The sequence below is a fragment of the Amphibalanus amphitrite genome, unplaced genomic scaffold (assembly GCF_019059575.1).
Source record: "Amphibalanus amphitrite isolate SeventyFive unplaced genomic scaffold, NRLGWU_Aamphi_draft 000007F_arrow, whole genome shotgun sequence".
In the NCBI taxonomy this organism is placed as follows: domain Eukaryota; kingdom Metazoa; phylum Arthropoda; class Thecostraca; order Balanomorpha; family Balanidae; genus Amphibalanus; species Amphibalanus amphitrite.
In genome coordinates, this window is record NW_024881503.1 from 438,885 (window position 1) to 452,130 (window position 13,246).

The following is a 13,246-nucleotide window of genomic DNA, read 5'->3' on the forward strand; positions in this document are numbered from 1 at the left end:
TGAGCTCTTTGAACTGAGACGGAAAGCAATCGCTGAGGTGATAATTAACCCGGCAGTTGCTGGGGCATTTCGCCACCCACCGTTTGCTGGGGGGGGGGGGGGGCGTTAAACGCCCCCAGCCGATAACTCGAGAATTAATAGGCGCAGCGAAACGCACGAGGCGGCAAACGAAAGAACACAACGAGACGCTTCAGCTGAGTATTTTAAAGTTGAATTTTAAGGTCACAGGTCGGGTCAAGGTCAGGTCAAACACCTGAAATCGGGTTTCAGTAGCATGGATTTCAAGACTTCGCAATGGGCGCCTCTCGTCATAAACTCTGTCAAAACGGTGCACAATCCATCATATAAGGCCTACAAGAGTGTCAGCTCCATGTAGGGGTCAGTCAAGCATAGGTCAGGGACTCAGGGTCAAGGTCAGGTCAACCGGGTAGGCACATATCCCCGAAAATCAAAACTGATATTCGCAGCCTGTGACACATGTTTTATAGGTAATTTGGGGCGTAGAACACGATGGTGACATTCATTTTATCATACATGTAGGTATGTGTACGTGTTTGGCTCAAAAAGTTCAATTTAAGAAATGCATGTATCATGGTCGTGAAGTAGTCACGAGAAATTACCAAGATTCAGTTCAAGATTTTGGAAAATGCGGAACGATAATCAATAATCGAAGATAGCCATATGATTGTTCATGGTATTGGCAGTCTAATGGCGTTTACGGCAAGTCCGTATGTCTATTCTGTGATTTTATATGATTTTTTGAACATATGCCGTTTTTGGTCGAAAACTTAGAAATCATGACGTCACTAAAACCTCGATATCTCTAAAAATTTCCGACCGATTTTTTTAACTTTGTCACAATAAACTTCAATTAATTCCCTACAGGTACCCAAAATTTGGCGCGCCTGTGCGGCGGCGCGCCGTTTTTATGCTATGGCCCGGCGAAAAAAGTGGGGGCGTTTAACGCCCCCCCCCCCCCAGCAACTCGCGGGTTAACCCTATTCCTGGCGGGCTCCGCCGGGACAAGAAACTGGCGGGGGGGGGGCCGATTCGGCCCCCCTTCAGATCTCAAAAACTACACATCGCAGCGAAAAATGGTAAACGGCATCGGATACGCACGGTCAAGATCTACAATTTTTACTAAGGTCATTTTCAGGTCAGGTCAAAGATGACGTCACAGGGGTCGAAAAAGTCAAAATGGCGGCGCTAGATATGGAGAGAGTTTTTCTCGAATAACTTTCGAATTAGTCAAGATAGGAACAAACTAAGGGCATCATCGTGATCCTCTCGTCAATCCGCATCGAATGATATATATGTTGACCTCGAAAGGTCAAGGTCAAAGGTTGACCTCAGGTCACGTGACCTCGAGGTCATCATGTATATCATTCGATGCGTCTTGACGAGCTGAACACAATGAGACCATCCACGCGTCTGTATCTTGTTCCTGTACGGAGTTATTGGCCAAAAACCTTTGGTGACCTTTGATGACGTCACATGACCTCACAGCTGCCCAACAGCAAAACAGACCTCAAGGTAGTGAAGGTTGATCGTATATGAAGTCATGTATGGTATATGGGGCCATTCCGACCCGTTTTAGTGGTAAAAACAGGGAGTTGATTTTTCCCCCATTGACTTATAATGGGGAGGTCGCGAAACTGACCTGACCTTAGGTCACCGATATCAAAATTCCGAGATATACAAATTGCACATACTGGTACCCTAACTAAAGCCTGAAGAGAAGAAATTGATCGGTCAAAAACTCTAGCTCTGGCGTGATTGCAAACTTTTCTGAGGTAGGGTCACCAAACCGCCTCTGGTGACCTGAGCTGAGGTCAGATCAACTCAAAATTTTCAGACATGTTGCGTAGAAGCCTTTTAGGAAAAGTCAGAAAATTTGAGCTTCCTAGCTCAACGCGTTTGGGAGAAATAACCAAAAAACATCAGGGGGGCTCCTGAGGCCCCCCCCGCCAGGAATAGGGTTAAGGAAGGTGTGGCTTTGAGGCTCGTTACGAACAACCGCAAGACATTTTAAAATAAGAACATTTTTTTATCACGTAAAAGCGACTTTTATCGCGTAGGAAAAAACGGGGTGGAACGGCCACCGTCACTTTAAAGTCATTTTTTCGACTGCGTAGGTATAAATCACTTATCACACCGGAGCATAAAAGTGAGCGAGCACGTTCGAGGTTCTTAACCATTGCCGGACCGGGGGGAGGGTATTGAAGATCCCCCCTGCGACTTTTCGCAGATATCTCAAAAACGGCGGCGCGGAGGGCCGTCGTTTTTTTTGGCACACCTATTGTACATCTTTTCCACACATGCTGTAAAAACTTATAGAGCCAGGGCTCTCAAGGTCAGGTCACCAGGTCACGTCAAGTGACCTCACCTAAGAAGAAGTTTTTATCCTCGTCATAGCTACACCGACTGTCAGGTCAGGTCAGGTCAAAGTAAAAATTATCGATGTTTGGCTTGTTCACATGTTGGGCTCTGGCCGCGGTCTTAGAAGTCAGATTAGGCTCATTTTATGCTTACACACTCGTGAATAGATGCTTTAGATACCCTGAGGGAGCCAAACTTGTTCTTGGCTCTTCAGGTCAGGGTCAGGTCATCACAGGGTACGGAAATCTTATATCATGCATCGGTCACATGACACATGTTTTATGGTCCATTTAGGCCACATATTTCGAATTCGATGTCGTTTATGTCATTTGAGGTCATTTTCAGTTGAATTTAGCTAAGGTCAGGCCGTTTTCAGGTAAAAAGGTCGACCTGACCTGGTATCCGTGACCTCAAATAGCAAAATATGTGTTTGACGAGCAATTCCCCATCGATTATTTTCAATGAAATGCATTTTACTCGATTGTACAACGCATTTCTTGACATGCCTGTAAACAGTGAAAATTCCACTTTTGACCTGACCTGTGACGTCATCGGTTTGACCTAGGTCAATGAAATTGGGTCACAAGGTAGTTTCCTGTTGGGGCTATCCGTTTGCCGCTTGTCGCTATGTTGCGTGGTTCTCGAGATCTTAAGGGGGGGCAAATTGCCCCCCCCCCAGCAGGGCGCGCTGCTCGGCAGACCCTAACGGGGCGCGGGTAAATGAATCCTGAACTCAAGGGTCTAGGAGTTTTCGTTATTCTCGTGTGATATATTACATTTACCCCAAGTGAGGTCTCTGCTCTGTTATGCACGGCTTTTATAAACCGGTCTGTGTGGTATGTTCCGAACAACTGAAACACATTTGTGGCAATAGAGGAAAACTCTAACGGTGGTCAACTGTGTGGCATACCAATCTTCCTCAATGAGCGAGGTAATCTGACCTTGCTCTGAGTGTGGATGGGCGGGGCTCGCCAAATGCCGACTGACCAGTCGTGACCGGTATATAAGACCGGCTGACCGGTGCAAAGGACATCATTCAACCATTGTGTCTCACAGAATACACATCCTCAAATCAACCGAACATGAAGATGGTAAGTAACATGCGCTCATTTGCATTAGAGAACGATGTCCAGAACAAAGTGCTAATACGAAAATCGTGATCTCTGATATGCATACCCTCATGTCATCGAAAACGTAAAACTGTAATAAAAGGCACTTTTAAATGTTTCTTGCTCATCACAATCATTCTTGTTTTTGTTTTCCAGCTGGTGATCGCCGCTGTCCTGGCCGTTGCTGCCGCCGACAAGCTGCCGACGCTCCCCACCTACTCTGCCCCTGCCCCGAGGGCCTACTCTGCCCCGGCCCCGCCATCCTACTCTGCCCCTGCTCCCCCGCAGTACGGTCAGAAGGTCCCCCAGATCCTCTCTCAGCAGTATGACCTCAGCGACGACCAGTCCTACGTTGCAAGGTGAGTACGCATAAATGCTCTGTTGTCGACTCATGCTTATTGCTTACTCGTAGAAATGCTTACCTAATTGCTTAGTTTTTTGTATGCTAGCTTCGAGTTGCCTTGTTTTATCATGAATTCAAGTTTTATGGCTAAAAAGTTTTTTCTTGTACGAATCCCCCTATATAAATATATTGTAAGCTTCTACATCTAATTAATGTTCTTTCCCACAGCTACCAGACGGAGAACGGCATCTCTGCCTCCGACTCTGGCCGGCTCGTGGCTGGCTACGGCGGCGAGCCCAGCTACGCTCGTGAGGGACAGTACAGCTACACCGACGACTACGGCAACACCTACACCGTCACCTACACGGCCGACGCCAACGGCTTCCAGCCGCAGGGTGCCCATTTCCCGACGCCCGTGCCCACCGAGTACCCGACCCCGCAGGTGCCGGTGACCCAGGCCAGCTACCAGGCGGCCCCGGCCCCCATCTACCAGGCGGCCCCCGTCCAGCCCCAGCCCCAGTACCAGGCGTACCAGCCCAGCTACCAGTAACTCAGCTGGTTGTTACCGTTCATAAAATGTTTGTAAACGGATAGTCAATACATGATTCAACAGTCAAAGAAAGTGGTCGTTGTGACATGAATGGTATCACTTGTTTTGGTCTGTGATGTTCTTCAATGCTCACTGTTTCTTGTCTACATAAAAGCACACGCTACCACCAGTAAAAAAGGGGATATGAAAATGAAATCGATGCGTGTTTTTAGCGACTTCAGTGTGTTACCGCACCATCTTTGAACGGCTCCCGTTAGCTGCTGAAGCGGAAATGCGCCGACACCTACACCATTCGGTGGTTCTGGCACGTCGGGGCCACCCCACGTTCAGTAACAGCGATCATCGGTCTCATACGAGAACAGGGGGAGGGGGCATTATCTCGCGCATCACCTCTCACCCATAGCCGGCCATTTCTCTCTACCTCAACACCGTGGTCTTTTCCTGTGAGGTCACGTGAGTGACATGGTCTGTAGCAGCGGCCTAAAGGACTTCAAAACTCCTGACGAGTGCGGTGGGAGGTGTTGCAATTCTCCAGGCACGTGCCCGTAAACGGGGGATAATTTCCTGTTTCGGGCTGAGTCCGGAGTCGTGCACTGTTCCAAAAACTCGTCATCTGCAAAATACGCTGTAACTTCTTAGAAACGAAAATGATAAGACCCCAAAATACCTCAATAAAAACTTAGAAGTCCACTCTATTTGCACATACCATGATCACCGTGCTGAGGGCAAGTGTTCTCTCGTTATTCGGAAATAAAATATGTCAGTTTTTTTTTTAACATCCCTGTACCTACCAGCAAGCCTCTATAAAGCGTTAGAGACCGGGCGCCACTCATAGCGAGATTTCCCGTTCCATTGATAAATGAAAAAAACTACTACTACGTGCTCTTCGCTCGTAACCAAACGCCCGCGCTAACGTTAAAGGGATATATCGGCACACGGTAAAGCGTATTAACGTAACTACTCCGTTTATTAACAGGAATGTGCGGTAATCATTCCAATATCCAGGAAACAATAACTAGGACAACCATGGTCCGGTACATTAAATGTCTAAGTGACATCCTATTGGATAATTAGAGCACAAAAATGTAGTGTACCAGCTATAAAAATGCAGTGCAAATATCACACACACTCGTGGGACGCCTGCGCCAATTTTTGCAGCGGTTTTGTCACATCTATGAGTTTTTTCACATTAAAGGGACCCTCCCACCTTTAAAAAAGTTTATGAATTGGCATGAAAGTGATGTCGCTCGGTTCAGAAAGAGCGAAAACGAATATCTACCAAATTTCACCGAAAAATATTCACCGGTTTTCAAGATATTAGACTTTTACTTTTGTTTACTTTTTGGGATCTCCGCTGTTCCTAGCGACTTTATTTAAAAGTGCGGCATTTGTTGCGCGCAACGCAGCATATACCACCGCGTGCTACAAAACGTTTTAGTCAAACATTTAACGGACGTTCGAAAGCCTGATGACGTCATCAGATTTAAGTGCCTATACCAATACATTGTGGCACTTATTTGCACAGATGTCAAAATCAAACTCAAATTTCTTTGCGATGAAGTAATTGCTGGAGAAACGGTTTTCACGGCACTGATTTTCAAAGAACGTCCATCAAGATGGCTATCTCAACTCAAATCTAATGTTAAGGTGGGATAGTCCCTTTAAGCACCGAAGTCACGAAGCCATGCCCGTCCGAAGTCCCCTGAAGCACAGTTAGCCAGTCCGTGGATCTTCGCCATCTCGATCTGCCAATCGAGTCATCACATTCGGCGTCTCCCATAAACCCCGTTCGTCGAGGAGGGGTATCCACCAGCCCTCGGCGCTGCGCACCGCTCGGAAGTCAATGTAAGACGATTCTTAGCGCCTCTTCTTGGAGGGGGCCGGCTGGACGGCTACCGGTGCACCGTAGGTGGCCTGTGACAGCTGGTTCATGTAGTACAGCACCGCCAGTGAGAAGATAAAGCTGAAACAAATGGTCGCTGAGTCACACGGAGTATGCAGATGTGTGTCACCGTATTGGAATGCGGGAGTTAGTGAAGGGACAATGGCAGGACAGGACTACAGCTTATTGACAGAAATGCCAATCGGTTTGGTTGCGTTGAAGAGCCTATGTATTTCGACCAGTACCCTAGCATGGGAAATAAATAAAGGCATATATTGAGTGTATTGTGCGTCTTTAGCATCAATTTTCTAAAATTCGCGGGATTATGTTATGTCAAGTCAGCATATCATTCAGGAAAAGTTCCCAAGGTATTTGTCAACAAACACATTTTAATCGTAATAAATTTCTGTAGCCTTTACTCACCCGACACCGATAAAGAGCTTCCGCAGTTCCATCAGCCATATGCGTTAGGAATCTAGGATAACATAAAGTTAAAAACGAGTAAAAAAAAAATAGCCTGAATGTTTGAATGACCGGATTGACAGCACCAGAGCCCACGCTAAGCAGAGCTTGTCGCGTAGACCCCGAGCCCAGCCGCCCGATCGCGCAATTCCGAGTAACGGGAGAATTTAGATGCCAAAGTTAATCGTGCCCTTCAAAGCCGGCCACGGCCTGTCCCACTCAACCGACTTCGACCGACTGCGGCTACTCCCCCCCCCCCCAACCACAGACCATCCCCATCAGCAGTCTCAAATATCGAGTGCCGGAGCGACTGGCATCCGGGCTCTCACTACCGGTTAGTTAGTTGTCACCAGTTAGTTCTCACCTTTACTTAGTCTGGTCATCATCACAATCCTAACCTGCCCCACCCCAGCTGTCGATATTTAATCAAGGAGAAACACAGACATATTGATGGGAAGCCTACAGTACCCCTCCCACATCCCATGACCCCACCAACCAGGAAGTATGAACTCACAGTTCACCCTGTGTTCCCAGCACCCACCAGACTGTGATGCAAACACGGTGAATCATCCCAGCTGCGGTGCATGCCATGGCCAGGCACAGCACCACCTCCAGCAGCTTGGTCTGGAAACCCTTGCCAAACAGGGTGGCCTCCAGGTTACCGACGGCAGTGACCAGCAGCAGGAACAGCAACGAGCAGACACCGCCCGTGACCACAGTCAGCAGCGGTGAGGCTGTCAGCTGCGGCTTCAGCAGCTGCAGTCCGGCGAACAGGCCCACCGTCAGCAGCAGCGACAGCACCATGGACGTCTGACTGTTGACAGCTGTGGACAGTACAATCACTCTGTCAGAACAATGGAATGAAAAAATGATCTCTCCTCAGCATTTTACAAAATTGTGGCATCCTATCAAATAGGGAACGCTATAAAATCAACAATATGTCATTTCAATTTTGTTTATTTAATTTGGGTGAAAATTTTTTCAGTTTCGTTCAATGATGCTTACCCATCTCCGGCTCCTTCGGTCAAAGTTTCCCTTATGACAATCCTACAAACACTCCCGTATTTCCTCCTTGCGCCTACTCAATTTACAACAGCACATAACACACGCACAACATTTGGCATCAAGACGGATGCCGACAACAAGGCAAGCCGACACTATTTTACTTTAAATGACGTCATCATTTATATAAAATACCTGCAGCGTTGCATGGATCAATCAGTGCACGATCTTACACTTTGCTTATTTTTACTAATATATACTAGTGCAATTGTAATAAAATAGACTTTAAAAGCTGTGTTACTCCGAAAAACTACCAGATGTAATCATTTTTCTCTGAACCATTTTTTAAACTCATTACGTCATTTTCTTGTGAGGGTAATTATATCAAGGCTTAAAATCTTTGACGCGTTTTGACAGAATTGGCGCGCCAGTTTTTTGGGTGCACTCATATGGTGGGGGTGTATTTTCATTTTTGATAATTAATGCATTTAATTTGAATTAATCAGGAATTGATATTGGAGCTGGACTTTTCATATTGTGTTGTTCGGTTGATACAATTGATATCAGTTGGGTTAAATCGTTGGTTTGTAAACTTATAAAAACACTGCCCTCGCGAAGCTGATGATGACATATAAGTATCATTTTTGGATTCAGGATGTCAAATAATGTAAGAATATGAAAAAATTATCCATGAAAAATTGATGAGACTATGCTTCCAACACTCTTCCGGACCATGGTTCGCCCCCATCTCGAATACGCCAACGCGGTCTGGGGACCCTTCAACCGAGAAGACCAGAAGCGCATTGAACGGGTACAGCGACGGGCCACGAGACTGGTTGCCAGCATCCGCCACCTGCCATACGAGGAGAGACTCCGGAGCCTGAATTTGCCATCGCTCTACTATCGGCGCCGACGAGGCGACATGATCTCGGTTTACCAGGTGCTTCGACGGGGAGTGGATGTTGACCCATCTCAGTTCTTCACTGCGGCGACGACGACCAGAACTCGAGGGCATGAGTGGAAGCTGTCCAAGCCAAGAGCTGTCTCCAGAGTGCGGCAGAACGCCTTCAGCATACGAGTCCTGAACGACTGGAACTCTCTGCCATCCGCTGTCGTCGATGCGCCCTCAGTCAATAGCTTCAAGGCCAGGCTTGACGAACACTGGGCTCACGCCAAGTACACCATACATTCCAACGACTGATGCAGTGACACACTGACACAAAGCTCGTCACGTCCGGATCCAAGAGGCCAAAAGGCCTTCCTAAATTCCGCATTTTATAAGTATAAGTATAAGTAAGTATGAAATCTGCTTAGGACTTAAACTTGACATTTACCCTTTTCCACTACAGTTGGGTCGTTATTTGGTGGCCTTTTTTACATTTGTCTGACTCATCTAGAAATTTTACAGTTTGAAGATACCAGCATTGCATAATCTCACATTTCAGTGAATGGAAGGTTATGTCAGGCCTGAGCTTTGTTTGGTTAGTTACATGACAGACTCTAGCGACACTGCGCATTACAAGCGGAAGCAGAAGCTAAACAGGTCAATGTTGCTTGGACTCTTATTATTTTTGGTAGGGAAGGGCTGTGAGGTGTACAAGAGGTAACAGGTAAAATTATTGCGGTACTGAGGCCAGTTTTGTCAACAGAAAAATAGCCGCCTGCTGGAATTTTTTGCCTAAAGACTGCTTCACATATGGAGTGTAAGAACGATGGGCACATAAGTGGATAGGGCCTTACCTCTACCATTTATGCTCTGTATGTGAAGCAGCATTGGCATTTAGGCAAAAAATTCTGGCAGGAGATCATTTTTCAGTTGGTGCACTGTCCTCTGATGTGGGATAGACAAGTACCTACTTGTGGCTTAGATTCGGGGGTTAATATATTTGTCTACAGGTACAATAATTTCATGATACATAGATTGTGTATGCTGAAATGAGCTGTAAAGAAATTTAAAGCCCAAGATTTCTCTTACAAGGCTTGCTTCTTCTGAAGCTGAGGTCACACGGCTTTGAGGTCCTCATGTTTTTTTTTCTTCAATATCTTGAATCTAAAAATATTGCTTATAAGTGCAGCAAGTGTCAATCTATCTTACTATTTCAACAGGATCCATCTGTCTGTCTGTCTGTTTGTCCGCCACGCCGTGTAGTGGGTTCAATTTAGCCGGCCTACAGGGCAGACGGTATATCGTAGGGGGTTGAAATTTGCACACCTTATAGGTGACAGAGCGGGTCAGTGCCTTTTCTAGGTTTCGGCTCGCTGGGGTGCACGGTTCGCGCGTGGGGCGCGCCGGAAGAACGCCAATGAAATTTTGATCGGTTCGTAGATCTTCATTGAGAGCCGGAGTCGACGACCTTTGTGAGCTAAATGCATGCCGATCGGTGGCGGGTGCCTCGCGTTGGCGGATGGGCAAGTTTTTAATTTGAATAAAAAGTGGCGAGAGAATGTGTTGATTTTCATTCAATGGGAACAGTTTGCGATACGAGTATACAAATGCACTGTGTTTGCCGCAATGCGTCACATTGGTCACAGGGCGTCATTTTTGCCGCAAATCGCACAGTTTTGTCAAATATGGTTCGATATGGGTGCAATTTGGTACAAGGATGCATGCTCAATCCCGGGTGAAAATGCGCCGCGTTTGCCGCAATGCACCACATTTGTCACAAAGCGCCATTTCCGGCAAAATCGAGTAACGGTAATGGAATGGCACGAATAGGGGCAGGGCTGGGAACACTTTAAGTCTGATATTTTTTAGTACTGATTGGATCCAATTATTCCGTGACCTGACATGACCCAGTGATAGGTAGTGGTAGTTGTACGGGTAGTGGTAGTGGTAGTGGTAGGAGGTAGTGGTAGGAGGTAGTGGTAGAGCTGTAGGTGTAGTGGTAGTGGTAGTGGTAGGGGTAGTGGTAGTGGTAGTGGTAGGAGTAGTAGTAGGGGTAGGGGTAGTGGTAGGGGTAGTAGTAGGGGACAGGGGTAGTAGTAGGGGACAGGGGTAGTAGTAGGGGTAGTGGTAGGGTAGTGGTAGGGGAGGAGTATGGGTAGGAGTAGTGGTAGGGGTAGGGGTAGGGGTAGTGGTATAGGTAGTGGTAGGGGTAGTAGTAGGGGTAGTGGTAGGGTAGTGGTAGGGGTAGGAGTATGGGTAGGAGTAGTGGTAGGGGTAGGGGTAGTGGTAGGGGTAGTGGTAGGGGTAGGGGTAGGGGTAGTGGAAGGGGTAGTGGTAGGAGTAGGGGTAGTGGTGGAGACAAAAGCAGAACAGTGGCCCGGGCTGATCCCAGCGGACGAGAGGTGACCTTTGTGACCTGGCCTGACCCAAAGTGACCGGGGCTGACCCCTTTGACCCGTCTTGACCCCGTATCACCCAAATTTCATCCAACAACGCCCTCAGAACAGTTCTTTTTTAAATTCTCTTCACATTTCCGTCCATATCTATGCTTCTAGACGACACATCGACATAAATCAAACACCATTCGAAAGCAAATTGGCTGGTGCCGCAATTTTTCCTACCACGCAGCAAAGCAAGTGGCGCAGCCGCTTGTCTATATTACTATTTGAGGAGGGTGCGTCTGTCCGTTACCGAGGTCCCGACTTGGTGGTGCTTTGCGTGGACTGCAGGCCAGACCGTTGCACCTAGCCCGGTGAAATTTGCACAACTCATAGATCAAGGATGCGCGACGTGCCTTTGAGGGGTCTCAGCTCGATCGGGTCGATAGGGAGCGCGTGGTGCGTGCTCAAAAAGTGCAAATTCGCGTCATAGACTTTACATGTATAAATCGGCGTGCGAAATCGGGCGAAAATGGCTAATTTTGGCCGACACGGGTCCAGTTCCCGTGCAATATCTTGGTGACCAGGGATCCGACCGGCACGGGGAAAACAGCATCGTGTACAGAATTGAACGGGCTATTGAATGGTGTGCAATGCAGAGGATAGCACGCGCCACGTGCACCGGAGAGGGCACTTTTATTTGAAAAATTGCGGTTTTTGAGGGATTTTGGAATTAATTTTATTTTTAGGTGACCGTTAAATGGAGCGAGTTGAATCAACGCCTATTTGCAAGAGAAAGGTACCGCCTCTCATATAAAAATTATGAAAAGCTGATTGATCCAAATCAAGGTGGTGCAAATCACAGGAGAAAATGGTGTTTGTCAAATTTGTGACACTTTATTAATCACACGGGTTTTGCTGCATAACCTGATACCTTTGGCAATTGAATATGGTACCATTGGATAGAGCATTCAATTCTGTCCAATATTCACTCTTCATTTTTGCATAATTAGCAACAGTATCCTTAAAAATGTAAATGTTCCAAACCATTACATTGTCATTTTTAGCGAAATTCATCGATGGCCCTCAAAAGACTTCACGCCAGTTTTCGAATCATTCTAAAGTAGAACGCATGATAATACGACACGGGCACCTCGAGGCTTGATGCGATGTATCTTTTTGTTTTCTTACAAAATGCTTGGCCGTCAAAAAGCAATCGAACGAAATGGATATTTACCAACCAAATCGACACAGACCAACCCACGGGTCAAAAAATCCCCCCTTAGCGTTGCGGAGCACGCGGGTAACCCTAGTATAACCCATTTAGGTGAGGTCACCTGACCTAACCTCATCTGACCTAACTCAGCCTAATATTACTATTCTATTTTCTAATCCAACATCATCTTACCTTAACCATCCTAACCCAACCTAACCTTACCCAACCCTACATCCATGACCCACATAACACCTAACAAACTACCTCTGACAGAAGGCTAGGCCGAGTTAAGTCAGAATAAGTTGGGTCAGGGCACCAGTGACCTCCCTTCAATGGATTATCATAGTTGCTGCATGACTGGACATCATTTTTAGATGCAGGACATTGAAAACATGGATAGGAACAAAACTTATCGTTGAAAAGCATATGGACTTCAGCTTCAGTTTTACCCAAAAGCTTTGCATGAACAGGAAATGTAAGATGAAGATCAGCCCGGTAAAGAGCATGGCCTTTGATTACTTTTGCTCTGGTGACATTACTTGGTGTCTGGTGGTCAGTGGTGTGTATGTTTGGTTGACCATCTCACAAATAATACTGCAAAGCTGCTGTTCACTTGAGAAGACCCAATGAGCTCAGTGTTGTTTAGTTAGTTTGTATAGTGTTCAACCCTTCATAGTCTTACCTCACAATGTTTTTTTTTCCTGCTTGTGTATCTATCAAAAGACTTCCTTCTGACTGCCTATTGTCTCTGTAATTGAGTATTTGCATATCATTACAGATTTCTTTCTGCAACTGAAGAGCACTGAATGAAAGCTGTCAGTGCATTGACATCTGATAGCTAACTACTCAGAAGAACCTCACATCAAAATGCCTTTCAAGAGCATGTTTCAAGGAAGTGCTGTCAGTCAGGTATGTCAATTATTTTTACTATCATATAGGTAACATTTCTATCTAAATCATTTGTCTTGCCCTGCCTTGCCTTGTCAGTCACACCAAGCCCATAACCCAACAGTGGGACAGAAAAAAGCAAGCATAGCCG

At 46.4% G+C, this 13,246-nt stretch overlaps 3 protein-coding genes across 5 annotated transcripts in view; 2 read left to right on the plus strand and 1 right to left on the minus strand.

Moving 5' to 3' along the window:
* Nucleotides 1–3,427: 3,427 nt before the first annotated feature.
* On the plus strand, nt 3,428–4,456 carry LOC122378352 (cuticle protein CP14.6-like). Its single transcript, XM_043359321.1, has 3 exons — nt 3,428–3,470; nt 3,645–3,847; nt 4,060–4,456. Exons 1-3 carry the CDS (start codon nt 3,462–3,464, stop codon nt 4,379–4,381), a joined length of 534 nt encoding a protein of 177 aa, XP_043215256.1. The 5' UTR covers nt 3,428–3,461; the 3' UTR covers nt 4,382–4,456.
* An 873-nt stretch (nt 4,457–5,329) lies between these two features.
* On the minus strand, nt 5,330–7,888 carry LOC122378356 (protein KRTCAP2 homolog). The gene is made up of 4 exons (XM_043359334.1): nt 7,731–7,888; nt 7,267–7,549; nt 6,047–6,344; nt 5,330–5,574 (listed from the first exon to the last, which is right to left on the minus strand). The coding sequence occupies exons 1-3, from the start codon at nt 7,732–7,734 to the stop codon at nt 6,239–6,241; spliced, it is 393 nt and encodes a 130-aa protein (XP_043215269.1). The 5' UTR covers nt 7,735–7,888; the 3' UTR covers nt 5,330–5,574; nt 6,047–6,238.
* A 241-nt stretch (nt 7,889–8,129) lies between these two features.
* LOC122378372 (COP9 signalosome complex subunit 1-like) overlaps nt 8,130–13,246 on the plus strand; it is a 62,846-nt gene continuing 57,729 nt past the window's right edge. Inside the window, exons 1-2 of one of the 3 annotated variants that reach the window (XM_043359360.1) lie at nt 8,130–8,179; nt 12,986–13,116. In XM_043359360.1, the coding sequence (XP_043215295.1) occupies nt 13,075–13,116 (42 nt within the window). In that variant the 5' untranslated portion in view covers nt 8,130–8,179; nt 12,986–13,074. Of the gene's footprint in view, nt 8,180–8,592; nt 9,021–12,985; nt 13,117–13,246 lie in introns of those variants that run through there. The other 2 variants (XM_043359378.1, XM_043359367.1) reach the window with 2 other exon arrangements.